Source organism: Rhinichthys klamathensis, unplaced genomic scaffold (genome assembly GCF_029890125.1).
Source record: "Rhinichthys klamathensis goyatoka isolate OS25496 unplaced genomic scaffold, OSU_Roscu_1.1 h1tg000281l_1, whole genome shotgun sequence".
Classification (NCBI taxonomy): Eukaryota; Metazoa; Chordata; class Actinopteri; order Cypriniformes; family Leuciscidae; genus Rhinichthys; species Rhinichthys klamathensis.
In genome coordinates this window covers 4,136,888-4,157,296 of record NW_026606800.1, presented here as the reverse complement: position 1 = coordinate 4,157,296, position 20,409 = coordinate 4,136,888, and the positions used below count along the sequence as shown (strand labels likewise).

The 20,409-nt window shown below is 38.6% G+C and overlaps 1 protein-coding gene across 1 annotated transcript in view; it reads right to left on the bottom strand.

The window, feature by feature from the left end:
- The window catches only part of pkib (protein kinase (cAMP-dependent, catalytic) inhibitor beta), a 45,050-nt gene that overhangs the window by 3,158 nt on the left and 21,483 nt on the right, over positions 1-20,409 (bottom strand). Inside the window, exon 2 of the mRNA XM_056269348.1 lies at positions 1,490-1,658. Coding sequence (XP_056125323.1) covers positions 1,490-1,634 — 145 coding nt within the window. The 5' untranslated portion in view covers positions 1,635-1,658. The remainder of the gene's footprint in view (positions 1-1,489; positions 1,659-20,409) is intronic.

Genomic DNA, 20,409 nt, shown 5'->3' with positions numbered 1-20,409 from the left:
GGTGGCATTCTAACATGCCGGCCCTGTGATGACAGCTTGATCACGCAAAAGCACTTAAGTGTATCTGTGATGAGAGAGTGCTCCTTTCTCTGTTGAAAAGCACCTTTTAAAGAGAGGTGCTTTTGTCGATCACTGCTTAGTCTCGCACAGGGACGAAGCTAGACTCTGACAACATCATGGCCCGTTTTACTGTTTGGATTAAATTAGCCTATAGTTAACTTGTGCACTGAACTAGTTTTCAGCCCTGTTAATTCTTAATCCCATATATTGCATAAGTTTGCGGTTTAATTACACTGCAGTATTTCATTCTGGTTATGTTATTTTATGTACACCATTTATTTCCTTTTATCAAATCATTTTTAAATTCAACTTTTATTTCTTTATCCATTTTCGGTGCATATTATGTTGTGAAAATATTGTGAAATATTATTACAATATAAAATAATGTTTTATTTTATTTTTATATATTTTAAAATGTAATTTAATTAATCTGATGGAAAAGTTGAATTTTCAGCATTATTACTTTAGTCTCACATGATAATATGATATATTATATGATATATGCTGACTTGCTGCTCAAGAAACAATTTTTCTTCTCCTTCTTCAGTTGTGCTGCTACATTTTTGTGGAAACCAAGTTCCTTTTTTCAGGATTCTTTGATGAATATAAAGCTCAGTATTTATTTAAAATAGACATCTTTTGGAACATTATACATGTCTTTAATGTTACTGTTGATCAATTGAATGCATCCTTGCTGAATACAAATATTTATTTAAAAATATTTAAAAAAGTAATAGGCTACTTAAAATATTTAATAATTATTCTCTAGTCTAAATAACATAATAATTGAAGGAATGTTAAGGAATCTCTCACACACTTTTTGACATATTTTCTAACTGAAAGTCACTTGCAGAGTGATAAAGCTGTTGATATCCAGTGAATGCACCAATAAGTAAGAGTAGTCATATTTCATGAGCTAGGAGGGTTGTTTTCTTTACTTTTTATTAATTTGTATTGAATCCTTTTCATTTTTTTCCCCATATTTTGCCTTGCCCTGTCCATTAATCTCAATGTATATACCAAAAACATGTGTTTGTGAGACCAGCATTCTCGCAAAGACATATTTTTTGATTATCAGCATATACATTGAGACTAATGGACATAACTGTGGCGTGAAGAAGGGCGGGGGCGAGAACCGTGGAAGCAGATTGAGCGAATGTTAATGAGCGACACGACACCGGTCTCGAGGATAAAATGAGTGATGACAGTGGAAGACGAGAAAGGACCAGGCCTAAGACATTTATGTTGTGTTTTTATGCTTATATGCGACAGTCGTCCATGAGGGGCTGCTGCTTACTTTCGTTTTGCTGTGATTAAACTTTACGTTCATTGTTTGGCGGTTCCCGCCTCCTTCTTCCCTGAACTTTGAACATTGTTACAATAATAAGCCCAGTTGAACAGAAAAAAACAATGCAGGACTATACAGTACCTCCTACTGAAAGCTCGGCTAGTTTATCAGGTAGGTCAGCGGCTCCAGAACCAGCAGTGGAACCTAGAATATCTGGCAATGCATTCCGCCGGCCAGTCCTGCCCGTGGCTGCAAAGTCAGAGACAACAGGTTCCACATCAGTCATCTCTGGTGGTCTTCATAGCATCATCTGAAATAAACAAAATGAAATGCACTCGCTCAGTGACTGACATATGAGGGTTACATTAGAGGATTGTTTGACAGATCATTAGCAGTTCTACACTGTAAAATATAATAATAATAATAATTCATCTTATTAAGTTACTAAACTTAAAGATAAGGTTTGTAGAATGTTAGATTTTGCTTTTGTTCTACACAAGCATATTAATTGGCCTTAACATGAAATACGGAGTAAGGTAACTCATACAACTTGATTGGTAGATGTGATGGGATTAGTTTTCAGTTTCCTTTTCAAATTCTGTGTAATTAATAAAACAGACTGCCAACGGTTCATAACTAGTGCGAAAAAAGCCGCTATGATGATGATGTTGTAGGTTGCCAGAGATTTGTGTTTTTTGGGGCATTCTGAGTGGTTTTTAGCCCATTGCTATGTGGTTGCTAGTGTGTTCTGGGTGGAACTTTAGATTTTTGTTTTGTTCTACACAAGCATATTAATTGCTAACTTGAAATATTAGGTAAGGTAACTCATACAATTTGATTTGTAGTATTAGTTTACTTTTCAAAATCTGCGTGATTAATTAAATAAATATTTACATAACCAGCTGGGTCACAATTAGTGTTTGACATTCTCTAAAGAAAATGGAATGTTGCTCGCCAGTGAAAAAAATTGCTGCTAGGGTGTTATAGGTGGTTGCCAGGGTGTTGCTATGTGGTTGCTTATGTGCTCTGAGTGGTTTTTAGCCTGTTGCCATGCAGTTGCAAGGGTGTTCTGGGTGGTTACTATATTAAAACACCTATAGGTGTTTACCAACTGAGCTAAGTCAAAATAGCCCAACCCCGATTTTTTATAATATTTTTATCCCTAGATAAGGCTTGGGTTTCTTCCATCAATGCATATCAAAGTTTTTTTTTAATGTTAAGCTTTGAAAAATCCCAAATTAAACATCACAAATTAATATTCATATAAACTAATTAATATCCATATAGTGAGGCATGAATCAGCATATTTTGGGCAATGACAATAGCCCTAAGAGAAATTGATGATATTGTACCTGTTCACTATCATCGTTGTCCCTGATCAGTCAAGAGTACAAAAGGAGCAGCAGTGTCAAAATGAATGGAGATTGTTCTCCACTGCATCTCTAATGAGACTGTTCTTCTCAACAGGGAGTGACTGAACCGAGTCCCTGACTACTCCTTATCTCCCCACACACTGTCTACAGTACCTTCAGCTGCATTACAACATCCCTTAATATCCTCATTGCATTGTCACTAAATGCCCTATTGGGGCATTTTTCACATGTACCTTCTCTATTCCTCATTCAGTCAACCACACTATGCAAGATGAAGTAGGTTTGAGGAATTTGGCCAGAATCCCTCCAGTGTCAAGGAGGATTGCAAATAACATTCATTGTGCTGGCAGTACAAGACAGAGTTTCCAAACCACTTGGCAATGCCTTCAATCTGCAGACAAACTTGACTGGCCTTTAGTTAAGTAATTGTTTAGTCTGAGCATCGTTAAATCAGACCTGACTGTACATGCAGCCTGAGGGGGAAATTCACTACTAGAAAAGGCAGATGGGAATGTGGGAAAACAGACTGACGTATAAATTGCACGGTCAGCCCAACCAAATGACCTTTCATTCTCATCCTAAAAAAACCAGATGGCCTTGCTTATCAGATAAAATATAAGATTAAACAGTGATAATATCTGGGTCCGTTTCTCTGCAGTCTAATACTGTATCAATTACTGATTCTGTGAGCAACATCCTGATATCTAATCAATATCTTTATAAATTAAAAAATAATTTCTCCAGAACTGAGAGTATTTTTCTCTTTTCAGAAAAATCGATATCCTGCCCAGTTAAAACCATTATTTTAAATTAGACGGCGCCACTGCAGCTTAATCATAAAAATTTCCAATCGATTTCCATCCCTGCTTCACTGGTGCTAAATATTATGGAATCAAAACATCACTTTTGCTAATGAGAGCTATTTAGCTGGATTTAAGATGGATTTTCTTTACATATTCAATCTGGCCAGCAGAGGGCATGCATTGCATCCATGTAAACTGAGATTTCACATGAAGGAGGCTAAAAATACCCGTTTTATTGTATAGATTCAAAGATATTCTATAAAATCAGTGATGAACTACCACGGCTTTTCTTGCACCCCTAAAGTGTAATGCCAATGCAAAATCCCCACGGATGTTTGAACCAAGTCTATTTTAAATGCAACTTCAAAAAGTATATATTCTTTTTTAATTAATCAATGATATTTTTATATATATATATATATATATATATATATATATTTATTATTATTATATATAATATATAGGCTATATTATATTAGTAGGCTATATGTATTCATATTTTGAATTAACTGGCTTTTATATTAATATTTTATTTAATATTTATTTTGAATTGTTTTTAAATTATCTTGAAATTATGTTTTTCATCTAATATTTGTATTTGTATTTTATCTTTATATTTTATTACTTTTTAAATATTATTAGAAAGTTTCCAAAATCTTCCTTCCCAATCACCCTACAACCTGTCCGCTTGATCCTATCCCTGCTCATCTCCTTCAGGCCATCTCTTCTTCAGTTGTACCTGCACTCACTCACATTATCAACACCTCTCTTCACACTACATTTCCCACAGCATTTAAGCAGGCTCAGATAACCCCACTGCTTAAGAAACCCACTCTAAATCCAGCACTTTTAGAAAATTACAGACCGTTATTTCTTCTTCCATTCATTGCAAAGACACTTGAGCGAGCTTTGTTCAACCAACTCTCTACCTTTCTCAAACAGAACCACCTCCTGGAGAACAACCAGTCTGGCTTCAAAAGCGGCCACTCAACTGAGACTGCCCTGCTCTCGGTTACTGAAGCCCTGAGACTGGCTCTTGTTGGATCTGTCTGCTGCTTTTGACACAGTTAACCACCAGATCCTCCTTTCAACCGTCATGACAAAGGGCATCTCAGGAACTGCACTCCAGTGGTTCAGGTCTTACCTCTCAGGGTGAGCTGTCTAATTAACATCTTGCTAATGGGGTGCCTCAGGGCTCAGTGCTTTGACCACTTCTCTTCTCCATCTACATGTCACCAATGGGATCTGTCATTCGGAAACATGGTTTTCACACAACTCTACCTCTCATTCCAAAAAGATGATCCGAGCTGCTTGGTAGCTGCTCGCATCTCAGCCTGCCCCTACAGACATTTCTGGCAGGATGAAGGACCACCACCTTCAACTCAACCTTGCAAAGACAGAGCTGCTTGTGGTCTCAGCCAACCCAATACTTCATCACAACCTCTCCATTCCACTAGGTTCATTAACCATAACTCCTCCCAGGACAGCCAAGAACCTTGGAGTTGTGATTGATGATCAGTTAAGCTTCACAGACCATATTGCTACAACCTGCAGATTTGCCTTATACCACATTAGGAAGATTAGACCCTTTCTATCAGAGCATGCTACACAACTCCTTGTCCAAGCTCTTGTTCTATCCTGGACTATTGAGATGCTCTCTCGGCAGGCCTTCCAGCATGTACTGTCTGTCAAACCTCTGCAACTGTCTGATTACAACTGTCAACCTTTTCCTTGTCTGATCCATGCTGGTAGAATGACCTGCCTAACTCAATCAAAGCAGTCTTATGCCATTTAAAAAAAAAAAAAAAAAAAAAAAGAATCTTTTTCGTCAACACTTGACCCATTAATATTAGCACTAACTTGTTCTATTCTGTTCTATTCTACTATGTTTTATTCATTTATTCAATCAAAAAAAAAAAAAAAAAAAAAAAAAACCTTGCTACGTGCACTTTGCTAACCGGGACTTGACACAACACTTACATACTGTTGCCCTCTTGTTGATTTGATTGCTTCTATTGTTCTTATTCGTAAGTCGCTTTGGACAAAAGCATCAATGTACATTTACATATCATTTAGCACACACTTTTATCCAAAGCGACTTACAATTGAGGAGAACAATAGAAGCAATCAAACCAACAATAGGGCAACAATATGCAAGTGCTGTGACCAGTCCCAGTTAGCACAGTACACCTAGCAAGTTTTTTAAATAGATATAGAATAGTTAGTGTTAGTATTAATGGGTCAAGTGTTGCTTAAAAAAATGCGTTTTCAGCAAATGTAAATGTAATTATTATATTTAATAGTTTTAGTTAACGGTAACAACACGGAAGCACAATTATAATTAGGTACAAAATGTTTTTTGTTTTTTTTAAACCACTGTGTGGCAGAAATCACACATTCATGTCTAAATTTGGTCAGTTGAATTGAGTGTCATGTCACCTCTTCCTGTGGGCAACAGAATGGATTTTCAAAATGTCAAAGCTGCTCTTGCATGGTGATCACTTACAATCATGTTCTACTGCAATCTTGCTTGATTTATTAACATACACATCAGTTCAGAATTGGAACCTGAAGCATCTTGCACACTAAAAAAAACCTCTAGACCAACAGTTAAAACTGTTTTCTCCTTTAGTCGTGTCTTGTCTTGTCAAGGGCACCATGTGTGCCAGGTCTGCAGTGGTGCCCTCTCAAAAATGAATGTGTGCATGACGCCTGTACATTCTGCCGTGAGAAATAAATGTAACATCAATCAAACTGTATCTTTTCAGCTTCTTCCTTTTTTCATCTGCTCTGTCTGAGTGTGAAGATCTAGGATGATAAGCAAGAACAAATTTTGCACACTTGCCTACACTTTTTCTTTTTAAACCTTAACGCAGCTCCTTAAACCGGGTATGACCACTTCTAATGTATATTTCTTGCTTTGTTTTTTGTTACTCTTACAAACTCAAGCTAATTGATTTTTAACAGATATAATCTTACAACAGTAAGATTGAAATATGAAGAATGGTTATATCCTTCTCGGTCAGTATGGAAAAAGCCTTTGCTGGAGGCCTAATAATGAAGAAAACATTGCTTGGAAATGTGACAGATTTGCATGCTTCAGTGCGAATTGTTTGGTTAGATCTTGATGCAGAGAGATATGTGGGACACCAAATCATCAGAGACATCTGCTGCCACTGCATCAGCTCAATGTTACTGAACAGCATAACAAAATAAATATAAATTAGTGCTAAATTAAAAGAAATCGGTTAAAACTGACATCAACACGAAAGGACGATAACCAAAGATGTAGTTCTAAATATAAAATAATAGTCCACACCACTATAATGGCATGCACAGAGAAACAATATCACTTTCACAATGATTTTTTCCAGCTGATTTATGATCAAAACATTGACAGTCAATAATAATCTGTCCTGCTTTCAGAGCTCGAGCCTTTAAAGCGGCAGATGACAAAACTGCAGTGCGCGATTAAAATAAACAGAACGATAGTTATGTTTATCTGGGGTGCGTTTACCAAAGCCAACTATGGTCGCAAGTTCCTTCGTTACCAATAGAGTTCAATGGAAATTGCGATCATAGTTGGCCAACGATGCTTTTGGGAAACGCACCCCTGTATTGTTATAGTTCTTGGTGTGAATAAGCCTTAACCCTATATTTTCATTTTAAAAAGTCCTGCTCTAAAAAAAATTCCCTTTTTTAAATCAGTTTTTTATTTGGTTTTATTATCTTACCTTGTACAAGCATCCTCAAAACAAGATTTACTTGAGAAGCAAAATTGCATATGATTTCACATGAAGACTTACATTTTCTGATCATATATCTCTGGTTAAGTTTATTTTTCTAATTCTATCAGCAAATTTCTTGTTAGGTTTAGGTTTTGTAACGTGATTGCTATATTTTGGTTTAGTTTCATTCTATTTTGGTTTCATTTTCTGTCAGTTTGCTCTGTTCCCATTTGCCTGTTCATAATTAGTTCCCTTAGTTACTCATTCTCACTCTGTTTGTTACTCGTTTATTCTTGGTTGCTTCTTCTATTTAAGTTCCTGTGTTTCAGTTCTTGATTGTTGGTTCTCATTGACGTTAGTATCAAGTTTCCCGTGTTCTGTGTATTCCCGTGTTCTGAATAAGGACTATTTGAGTATATGTCCTTCGTCTTGCTATTTGACCAGCTTAAACGAGACAGGTTTACCCTGTTATTACAACGAAAATCTATAAAACTATAGGAAAAGTATGTCTGTATAACTATTTAGACATTTTTACTGAAAAACAGGACACAAATAAATGTTATATGAAGGGGGGAAAACATTCCTTTTTTCCGGATGATGTCATCAAGACCTCGTCTTATTCTGATGTCATCAAGACCTCTTGTCTTATTCTATTAACAAATGTCTTGTTATCTAAAAAAATAGTGAGGTTTATCCATAAAACAAGAAAAAAAAACTAGTTAAAATATATTAAAAAAATATGTCTAAAGTGGAAAAAAATGACAAAAATAAATGTAATCCCAAAGACTGGGGCCTGGGGGCAGGCACGTGCACACATAGACATCAAAGGGGGCTTGAGCACCTGCCCTTTTTATTCCTGGAGAGAAAGTGCCCTTTTTTCTGGGGTGCTTTATTTTTTATTTTTGAAAAATAATATATATTCCTGTTTGCGCACAGCTTCCCTGTCAAACAAATATATTTATTGAATAGTGTATCTAAATATCAGGCCAGGAGTTCTGAAGCGCTCCCTCTCTGAAGCGCCGATCAGAGTAAACGCGTCTGCTCTAGTGAGCGTTTGGACTTTGAGCCGAGCGGGATAAACAGTCCGTGAGGCGCGCGCGGTTCAAATGAGTTTCGTTCCGCTTTTGGCACATAATCGAACATTTATTGAACTCGATATTGATATCGAGTATTGACTCGAACTCGATATCGTTTTATCGAGAAAAATTATGTCGCGATAATGAATGAATGAGCATATCAATTTAAGACGTGGCTAAATGTAATTTATGACCTTGTATGGAAAATCCGGACGTTTTTATGACTTTTTATGGCCTAAAATTCTTATTATTAAAGTTAATGACTTACATACATCAAGAGTCTTTCCCCCTGAAATGTAGAAATCTAAATTGGTGAATTTAGAAGAAATCTACAGATGCAAACAGATGGAGGATAGTAGGTTTAAAACAAACTCCATCTAAATGTGGATTTTGAAGGTTTTATTTGATGATGATAATACAGTCCTCCCTCAAATGTGAAACTAAGTCCATGTCACCATCAGGTGTATCAAATATATACTTGATTGAAACTAGTAGCATAGAAAACATGCACATTGTGGCATGGTTTCCTTTGCTGCTCTATAAACCTATGAATACTAAGGAGACCATGGTTTCTGTGTGAACTGATTATTTTGTAGACATCTTTAGAAAATGAAACAATTGCGTGAGTTTGAGGAAGATAAAATTAACTTTTTTAATACTTTTTTTTAAATGTCAGTTATGTTAATATATTTTTTTGTTTAAAAAAAGTAAAAAAAAAAAAAAAAAAAAACGAATTATGAGAAGTGCCCTTTTTTTTCACTTGAGCCCCTGCCCCTCAAAATGTCTGTGCACGTCCCTGCCTGGGGGTAAACATTCCTGTTTCGGCTGATGCCACCAAGCCCTCTTATTTTTCCCATGCCTCCCCTCCAACAACCTGACTTCTATCATTTAAAACAATTGGTATGTAAAAAAAAAAATCCTTTTAAAAAATATTATAAATAAAACGGTAACACAGTACATTAGTTAACATGTTAACTAGTTAACATGAACTAAGAATGAACAGTACTTTTACAGCATTTATTAATCTTAATATCAACATTTACAAATACATCATTAAAATCAGAAGTTGTATTTAACATTACTTAATGTACTGTGAACTAACATAAACGAACAATGATCGACAATTTTTTTAACTACCTTTAACAAAGATGAATACATACTGTAACAAATGTATTGCTCATTGTTAAGTTCATGTTAGTAAATACATAAACTAATGTTAACAAAGAAGACCTTATTGTAAAGTGTTAAAAAATCTGCATTGAAAATATTGTTTCATTCAGAAGTATGTAAAAATGCAACATACTATTTAATATTGGCTTTAAGTATACAAAACCATGCACAATAAAAGCTTTATGTTTAAGAGCAGTATGCTGGAGTAGATGCACAAATGAAAAAAACATGCAAAATAAATACATAAATAAATGTGTTTCTGTTCCGCTAAGACATAACTGACTAAACAGATGGTGACATAGACTACGTTACCCATAATGCATGCGTTCGTTGTAGTTCCGATCGCTCGTGGTTACGCTAGGCGCGTATGGCAAGCCGTTTTAGCTTAAATTGTACCCAGCCTTACTTGTTGTAATTTCATTTTTACTAGTAAAAATTTAATTAGAGAACTTTACAATTCAATTCGTACTAGTAGCAATTACAATTAGAGAGCTCTCTAATTCAATTCTTACTAGTAACAATTGCGATTAGAGAGCTCTCTAATTCGATTCTTACTAGTAAGAATGTAATTGCAGAGCTCTTTAATTGAATTAAAGAGCTCTGCAATTGCATTCTTACTAGTAACAATTAAATTAGAGAGCTCTCTAAATCAGTTTTTACTAGTAAGAATTACATTAGGAGAGCTCTTTAATGCAATTATTACTAGTAAAAACTGATTTAGAGAGCTCTCTAATTCAGTTCTTACTAGTAAGAATGCAATTGCAGAGCTCTTTAATTCAATTAGAGAGCTCTTTAATGCAATTCTTACTAGTAGGAATTCAATTAGAGAGCTCTACAATTCAATTCTTACTAGTAGCAATTACAATTAGAGAGCTCTCTAATTCAGTTATTACTAGTAACAATTACAATTGCAGAGCTCTCTAATTCAATTCTTACTAGTAACAATTCCAATTAGAGAGCTCTACAAATGAATTCTTACTAGTCATATGTCTCCATTGACTTCCATTCATTTTTAATTACAGAGCTCTTTAATTGAATTGTTACTAGTAAGAATTACAATTAGAGAGCTCTACAATTGAATTGTTACTAGTAAGAATTACCATTAGAGAGCTCTCTAATTCAATTGTTACTAGTAACAATTACAATTAGAGAGCTCTCTAATTCAATTCTTACTAGTAACAATTTAATTGTAGAGCTCTCTAATTGAATTGTTACTAGTAACAATTACAATTGAAGAGCTCTGTAATTTAATTATAGAGCTCTCTAATTGCATTCTTACTAGTAACAATTCAATTAGAGAGCTCTCTAATGCAATTGTTACTAGTAAGAACTACAATTAGAGAGCTCTCTAATTCAATTCTTACTAGTAACAACTCAATTGCAGAGCTCTTTAATTCAATTAGAGAGCTCTCTATTTCAATTGTTACTAGTAAGAATGCAATTGTAGAGCTCTCTAATTGAATTATTACTAGTAAGAATTCCAATTAGAGAGCTCTCTAATCCAATTATTACTAGTAACAATTATAATTAGAGAGTTCTTTAATTCAGTTGTTACTAGTAAGAATGCAATTGCAGAGCTCTCTAATTCAATTACAGAGCTCTCCAATTATACATATCTTTAATTCGTTTTTTTACTAGTAAAATTTCAATTAGAGAGCTCTGTAATTGCATTCTTACTAGTAAGAATTTAATTAGAGAGCTCTCTAATTGTAATTGTTACTAGTAATAATTGGATTAGAGAGCTCTCTAATTGTAATTCTTACTAGTAATAATTGAATTAGAGAGCTCTGCAATTGCATTCTTACTAGTAAGAATTGAATTAGAGAGCTCTCTAATTGTAATTGTTACTAGTAAGAATTGAATTAGAGAGCTCTCTAATTGTAATTGTTACTAGTAAGAATTGGATTAGAGAGCTCTCTAATTGTAATTCTTACTAGTAATAATTGAATTAGAGAGCTCTCTAATTGTAATTCTTACTAGTAACAATTCAATTATAGAGCTCTCTAATTAAAAATGAATGGAAGTCAATGGAGACATATGACTAGTAAAAATTCATTTGTAGAGCTCTCTAATTGCAATTGTTACTAGTAAGAATTGAATTAGAGAGCTCTGTAATTGTAATTCTTACTAGTAATAATTGAATTAGAGAGCTCTCTAATAATAATTGTTACTAGTAAGAATTGAATTAGAGAGCTCTCTAATTGTAATTCTTACTAGTAAGAATTGAATTAGAGAGCTTTCTAATTGTAATTGTTACTAGTAATAATTGAATTAGAGAGCTCTCTAATTGTAATTGTTACTAGTAATAATCGAATTAGAGAGCTCTCTAATTGTAATTGTTACTAGTAAGAATTGAATTGTAGAGCTCTCTAATTGAATTATTACTAGTAAAAATGTAATTACGACGCGTAAGGTTGGGTACAATTAAAGCTAAAACGGCTTGCCATAGGCGCGTTCACTTTGGTGTAGTCCAGTCAGTGCTATGAGAGCAGTATTCACGATGCAGAGAATTGCCATCCTTTGTTTATCCTGCGCGAATCGTGTGTGTATGAGTGCTGTGTGCGTCCTTAAGATGTAAGTACGGCTTTTGCATGAATGACTCGTTTATTGCAGAGTTATTAGCCCAGATGGCGAAGTTGTTATACTCGTGTTATTCACTACTGCTATACGGCTGTTGCCGTTACGGCGCTCCATATGCGCTACGGCGCTCCATATGCGCTCATAAAGTAGCCATTTACTGTATATACTTTAGTTATTGCCTTGTAAATAACCGTAAATATTATATTTAATGTATAGTTCGCCTATTTTGGCACTTTTCACCATGTGGAGATTTATGGCATCTATGCAAGTTAATTTATAGTGTTAGAGCTCCCACTAGTGGATTTTGGTCGTACTGCGGGTCATTTCTTTATGCAACTATATGTAACCATAGCCTACATGTTTATTAATATACATTTTATTGTATTTTCTGTTTCAGATAACCACACATACACACACACACACCTACAAACACACCTATTTCTTCATATTGATACCTGTAAACCATCATCATCTCCATGTACCTGACTTCTCCTCAATAAATACTAAAACTGCATCATTGGATTTGCCTATTCCTTCTGATCGAGGAAGACTCAGTTGACGAGCAATCCATAATCAGCCTCAGACGCACACGGTCTCTTACAGATGGTGTCCCATCATAAGTACATTAGGTGCTCCAGAGGAGGGGCAAACGCTCAGCAGCTGAATTAAGACATTTATCAAACACCACAAGTATGCTTTGCTTTTTCAAAGTGCTTTTCCATAGCTATTTATGGCCTCACCTTGTTATCACCTGAGCCACTTAGCTCTTCTCTGTCTCACTCAATCCCGGGATCAGAAGCTACTAAAATCGATGCACACTGTGACTTTCAATGACACTATACAAAGGCTCCATATGTGTTAATAAGCTCAGTGCCAAATGCTCAGCATTGAGGCACTATCAGTGATAATTGATCTGGTTTCTGATGATGCCAGCTGGCTGATCTAGCTCCCGCTAAACAAGACCACCAGAAGATAACATCTCAGCATGTTCTTGATGGGTTTAGGGCAAGAAAAATGTTTTTTCCAGTTTTTTGTTCCAATCACAGTTTTTGCGTCAACAAATATGTCCTTTAAATTTAGTCAATTTTGTCATGTCATTTCAGTCATATTGTCCAAATTGGCATTCAATTCAAGTCCGCAAAATGACAAAAATAAATCAGACTGCAAACCATGCAAAAATATATGAGAAAATGTAACATTTACTAACATATAAAACATGTATTTCAAAGGATTTATCAACATAAAATAGCAATAGTAAAATAAAAACAATACGTTCACCCAAAAAAATAAATATTATATCATTGTTCTTTCTTCTGTTGAACATAAAGGAAGATATTTTGACCAAATAATGGTGGACAGTAACAAAGTATTTTTACTTTGTTGTGGATTCGCTTACCCGAAACCCTGTTTAAATGGCACCGATTTAAAGAAAATTACAGTCGTTTGGCAAATAAATAAATGACAGACAGTTATACACGTATTACCAATGAGTATTACCAATGACAAGGCATTTATTCATTTATAGTGTTAATTCATTAGCGAATCCACAAACTCATTCTCTCAAATGGCTTGGGTATGCACGCCCCTGGTATATGCTTCAGGACAATTCTCTCGGCTGAGAAGAGCTCTGCCACCTGAGACAGAGCACTTAGCAACCAGCACCAGAACTGAGCAACAAGGGCAGCAGATCGCTATATGAGGTCAAGCCCTCTTGTGAACCCGCAACAGAGATTTGCACCAAAAGAAGTGGAGCTGCTACTGCGCACACCTGTGCCCATATCTCAATAGGCAGAGTTTTACCATGTTTACCAGTCACAGAATGGGCCCACAGAGACATCTGTTTAGTCATAATAGTCATAAACTGTGAGTGGTAAGAACTCTAACTCTCTCTCTCTCTCTCTCTCTCTCTCTCTCTCTCTCTCTCTCTCAATATATACTGTATATACAGCACTATGCAAAAAGGCTTGGATTCAGCATGTACCCCAGATGTGAAGTTTGTGCACAAAAATGTGCTAAATATAAAGAAGCATTACTTTAAATGTCAGAACAAACAAGGTTAATCCGGTCTTAATCCATATACGTACAGCCCAGTAACAAGCTTTAAAATAGCACTAACAGAAGGGATGAGGTGTTTGCAACTTTCCTTTCCACACACTTTACCTTCACACAGCTAATTTTCTGCTTTAGATATGCAATCTGCACTTAAATTAAAAAAATATAATGACATTTCCTCTCATGGACCACACTGCAAAGAGCGCATGAAAAACATGACTGAAATTGTTAAACAGTCAAGTTAAATCTCCTTGTATTATGAGGCCCATTTTAAGCATGGCTAAGGTGGCCTTTTTTCACAAGCATGAACGTGAAGGATTATGAATAATGAGGGGGAAAAAATGTTGTGGTGGTGATTTGCTTTTTTTATAGGAATAGTTCATGTTATTCCAAACTCAAATTACGTTCTCCTTTCCATGGAACACAAAATTGTGAATTTGTAAAGATAACCTAGGCTGTAAAACTTCAATATCACAAAAAAGCATAAGTATCATAAAAGTAGTCCATAAGACTCATGCACTATTTTTCTTCTGAAATCATAGAATAGCATTGTGTGACTGATTTTTAAGAGATTAGTTACTGAAATTTGAAAGACTCAAATTCAAACTCATCTAGTCCCTTTGTTCAACTTACTGCCTCACTAACAATTCATGAACGCTTCAATCCACCATCGTTAATTGTATGAATTTATGTTCAGAATGTTTATTGTGTGAACGAATTTCTTTAACCAAATCCTTTAACCAAACAGACAGAGGTCTGAAATCGAATCCTTCCCTACTTATAGTATGTGAAAAAGTACCTGGATGATATTACTTCTGTCAAAATTCTGGAAAACTCAAGTCAGGTCAAGTCACCTTCATTTATATAGTGCTTTTTACAATACAAATTGTCTCAAAGCAGCTTTACAGTGATGATAATGCAGGAAATGAATGCAACACAGATTGTTTTGGCTGTACAGCAGCTCTAGAAGATAGTCATTGTCTAGCTTAAGGAAACTTTGAATTGATTCATTTCTGCTGTAAAATCATCAGTTATTAACGTAAAGGCCGCTTACACAACACAATTTTCAACTGAAAACAGAATTCTGGCCGTTTATTTACACACAGCGTTTTGGTGGCCTGAGAATGCAAACTTTGAAATAGGTTTCAAAGTGCAAGTAACCCATGAGTGTCACGGTGGGTAAATCCTATGTCTCATTCATGTCTCGTGTTTCTGTTGTTACATGTGTGTGTGTGCTGATTAGAGGGGCGTGGCTGCTCATCAGAGCTCATTCAGTAATCACTCATCACCAGCTGCAGTCTATCATCCCGGTCTATTTAATCTCACCCATTTCTCATCTCCATTGTCAGATCGTTGTTTGTGATGTCCGGTGTTTGATCCCTCTACGTTCCAGTATCCTTCGTTGTTCCTGTCTGTTCCCTGTGGATGTTCTGGATTCGTCTTGTTGATCGTCACCTCACTTCACCTGCACTGTATCCATCTGATTATCGAGTCCCTGCGCCACTTACCTGCCTGTCTGTGGATCGTGTACTGAGTTTTCAACCTTGCCTGTCTGTGGACTGTGTTCTGAGTTTTCCAATAAATATTGTTACTTGCAATTGCTTCCGTAGTTCTTACGTTACAGAACGATCTGACCAGAAATGGAAGCAGCGAGTGACAATCCTGAGACGTTGGAGGATTTCGTCAATAACAGCAGACGGCGGATGGAGAATCAAGAGAGAAATATCAACGACACCGCTCGTGCTGTTCAGGCGTTAGTGGCGCAGGTGTCCGGGCTCACCCAGCAAGTCCAACAGCTGCGTATTCCCGCTGCGCCGGTCCCACCGCCGATTCCCCAAATACCACCAGTGGACCCCTCCCAGTCGGAACCACGATTACCAGCCCCAGAGACATACTCAGGTGAACCCAATTTTTGTCGAGCTTTCCTAACTAGATGCTCCATGCATTTCTCTCTCCAGCCCAGAACCTTCCGGGAGGAAAGAACTAAAGTGGCTTTCGTGCTAACGCTGCTGACTGGGAGAGCGGCACTATGGGGAACGGCGGTGTGGGAAAACCAGGAAGACTGCTGCACCTTGTTCCAAGCGCTCTCCGACGAAATGAAACGGGTCTTCGACCGTGCCTTGGGAGGCAGAGAAGCGGCCAGATTGCTGGCCGAGTTACGTCAAGGACATCGATCCGTGTCGGACTACTCGATCGAGTTTCGGACCCTGGCGGCGGAGAGCCAATGGAACGAGGAGGCGCAGTGGGATATGTTCCTGCATGGGTTGGCTGACCGCGTCCAAAAGGAGATTTATGCCATGGACTTACCACCGAAACTCAACGATTTAATCGCGCTAGCACTGAGAGTGGACGCCAGACTGTCTCGTGTGGAGCGAAAAGGACCCAACTACCGTTCTTCGGCGGAATCGGAGGGTCACCGTGCTGGAGGTGGGGACGCGGTCAGCCCCGTCTACGATCCCGAGCCCATGCAGGTAGGTCGAGCCCGGCTTTCCCGGGAGGAGAGGGAAAGGCGGAGATCCCAGGGCCTTTGCTTGTACTGTGGAGGAGCGGGACACTTTGCCTACAACTGCCCGTTAAAAGGCCCAGCCCGGTAGTAAGTATGAGGCTACTATCGGGTGGGATCTCCGCCGAGAAGACCTCATCGACATCGACTCTCCTTCCGGTTAGACTCCGATGGTCCAACCACCGTCACGATTGTCATGCACTTCTGGACTCGGGCGCCGAAGGTAACTTCATGGATCACAACTTTGCACTCAAGCACCAAGTTCCCCTCAAACCACTCACCCATCAGATTGCAGTGCACGCCCTCAACGGTCAGAAACTCCCCACCATATCTCTGGTTACTGAAGATATCATCCTCACCACATCAGGAAATCACTCAGAAACCATCTCATTCTACATCCTGGACACTCAGCTTGCACCCATAGTTCTTGGTCACCCATGGCTCACTCGTCACAATCCCAAAATAGACTGGCAACTCAAATCCGTAGCGGCTTGGAGCAGCTTTTGTCATAAGTCCTGTCTTGTCTCTGCTTGTCCGTCTGTTTCTGTTCATGTGTTACAAGAGGAGACAGTGGATTTATCTAACGTGCCCACGGAGTATCGGGATCTGAAGGAGGTGTTCAGTAAGTCTCGGGCTGATTCTCTCCCTCCACATCGTCCCTATGACTGTGCTATAGAATTATTGCCAGGTACGTCTCCGCCTAAGGGCAAATTATATTCACTCTCTGTCCCAGAGAGAGAGGTCATGGAGAAATACATTTCTGATTCTCTAGCAACAGGGTTCATCCGCCCTTCCTCTTCTCCTGCGGGGGCGGGGTTCTTTTTTGTGGGGAAGAAGGATGGATCGTTGCGACCTTGTATTGATTACCGGGGGCTGAACAACATCACGGTAAAGAATACATATCCTTTGCCATTGATGTCTTCAGCTTTCGAGAGGTTGCAAGGAGCATCCGTCTTCACGAAATTGGATTTAAGAAATGCTTATCATTTGGTCCGCATTAGGGAGGGGGATGAATGGAAGACCGCATTTAACACCCCTAGGGGGCACTTTGAATATTTGGTCATGCCTTTCGGTTTGTCCAATAGCCCAGCGGTCTACCAAACACTTGTCAATGACGTGTTGCGAGACATGATCGATCAATTCATATATGTCTACCTGGATGATATATAGATTTTTTCATCGTCTCTCCAGGAACACGTGCAACACGTACGACAGGTGCTTCAGAGGTTGTTAGAGAATGGGCTTTTTGTCAAGGCGGAGAAATGCGTGTTTCATGCACAGTCTGTTCCTTTCCTAGGTCACATCATCTCGGTTGAGGGAATGCGCATGGATCCTGACAAGGTTAAGGCTGTGGTAAATTGGCCAAGTCCTGATTCCCGTAAGGCCCTACTGAGGTTTCTGGGGTTCGCCAATTTTTACCGGCGTTTTATTCGCAATTTCAGCCGACTAGCCGCGCCTCTGACTGCCTTGACCTCCCCCAGAACGACGTTCAGGTGGTCAGACGCAGCAGAAGCTGCGTTTGCCAAACTGAGGAGCTGCTTCGTTTCAGCTCCCATCCTGATAACCCCTGATCCATCACGTCAGTTCGTGGTGGAGGTCGATGCGTCAGAGGTGGGGGTAGGTGCAGTGTTATCCCAGCGCTCTCCTTCAGACGACAAGATGCACCCTTGCGCGTTTTTTTCCCATCGTTTGTCCCCTGCCGAAAGCAATTATGACATTGGCAACAGAGAGTTGTTGGCAGTCAAGTTAGCATTGGAAGAGTGGCGCCACTGGTTAGAAGGGTCGGGGGTACCTTTTATCGTCTGGACCGATCACAAGAATTTGGAATACATTCGTACGGCTAAAAGACTCAATTCCAGGCAGGCTCGGTGGGCTCTTTTTTTCGGACGTTTTGACTTCAGTGTTTCCCATACATTCATTAATTTGTGGCGGCCCGCCACAATAGCAACGCTGACCGCCACGGATTGATTTTCAAATTTTTAACTATTTAATATGGGTAAATAGTATTTTATTGTAGAGCTGCGCGCAGCTAGCTTGCTCCCTCCCTCTCTCTCACTCTCACACACACAAACTGACAACGGAGGCGCGCGCGCGAATATCCCCTCCTCCTCCTTGAGCACGATCTGCATCAAAACATGAGCATGCGTAGGAGGATGGTGCTTATTCCCCAGCGAAGAAGATTCCAGAAATCAATCCGGACCCGGAGTTGAAAGGTTAGTATACGCACAACATAACTCTGAGAAGTTAGTCTATGTTAAACGCTGTCGCGTTTCCATTACAGATTTTTTCTAAATATCGATAAAAAAACTATTGCGAAATGACGGCGCGACTAAAACGTCCTTTTTTTCCTCTCGCGATCAGTCATTCCAAAAATCATGGCAACGGACGTTGGTAGGTTTATTTCACAGCCACCGCACTAGACATTATTATCATTAGCCTATTAATGTAAAGAGACGTAGGCCGCGTGTTACCCAAGCATTAATGACAAGGAAAGACCCTTATACTGTGAGCGGCACATATGAGGTGTTTTCTCACTCATTTCTGCTCCGAGCTCTTGATTGTGGCATTTCTTTAAGGTTTAGAATCCAGTATTCCTGTAATTATTTTGTCTTTTATGAATTTAATAAAGAACTCTGTCTCGTATTCTGTCCAAACACACTGCGCTTTCTAAGTCAGGTGACTGTAAATGCGCAAAAACTGTTTCCATTGCAGTTTTGCAAAAAAAAAAAAAATCCGAATTGCCTGAAAAACCACCTCACGCGAGCGTAAAACCTTTTTTGTGATAAATGGGAGTTTTTGCGAAATTCAATCAAATTATACATTTTATTTATTTTAGTGCATTTTGTGGGAATTTTTGTTGTTGTTGCTTTGTCCTTAGGTGAAAACAGACCTCCGAAACCAGCTTCAAGGAGATCACCTGGCTGCCTGCTTGAGGATCTCCATCAATGGACCCTGTCCTGAGGCCTTCCCATATGATAGGGCATTGGAATATTTTTTCAGAAAGTCCCGTAAAATTAAATGTGCAAACAAAGGGTGCAAAATTTGCAACAAGAAGTCTGTGGAGCAGTCATAGAAAGATACGTGTCAATAAAAATATATGATATATTTAACCCTTTTGTTGTGCCTTAATTAACCCCCCTACCACCCCCCACACCAACCCACCCCGACCCACCCGAAAAAAACCAACCCGCCCCACCCGACACCCCACCACCGCAAATAGAATCAAATTCTGTGGGAAACACTGGACTTTACTCTCTCGTACCGCCCGGGTTCCAAAAACATCAAACCCGATTCTTTATCGCGCATTTTTGACCGTTCCGATCGCCCGTCTACTCCCGAGTGCATTTTACCTGAGAATCTATTCATCTCTACACTCACATGGGAGGTCGAATCGAAGGTCAAGAAGGCCTTAGAAGGGGTAACGCCTCCGACTCGTTGCCCACCGAACCGGTTGTTTGTGCCGGAGAGTTTACGGTCCAGCGTTATTCAGTGGGGTCACTGTTCCAATGTGGCTTGTCACCCAGGAGTCAATCGTACTATGTTTTTAGTCAAGCAACGATTCTGGTGGCCTCTCATGGCTTGTGATGTTCGCAGTTTTGTATTGGCTTGCTCAGTTTGTGCCACAGGTAAAACTTCCAATCGATCTCCGGACGGGTTACTCCAACCGCTGCCGGTGCCTTCGAGACCCTGGTCCCATATCGCACTAGATTTTATTACCGCCCTCCCACCCTCCCAGGGTCATACGGTAGTTTTGACCGTGGTGGACCGGTTCTCGA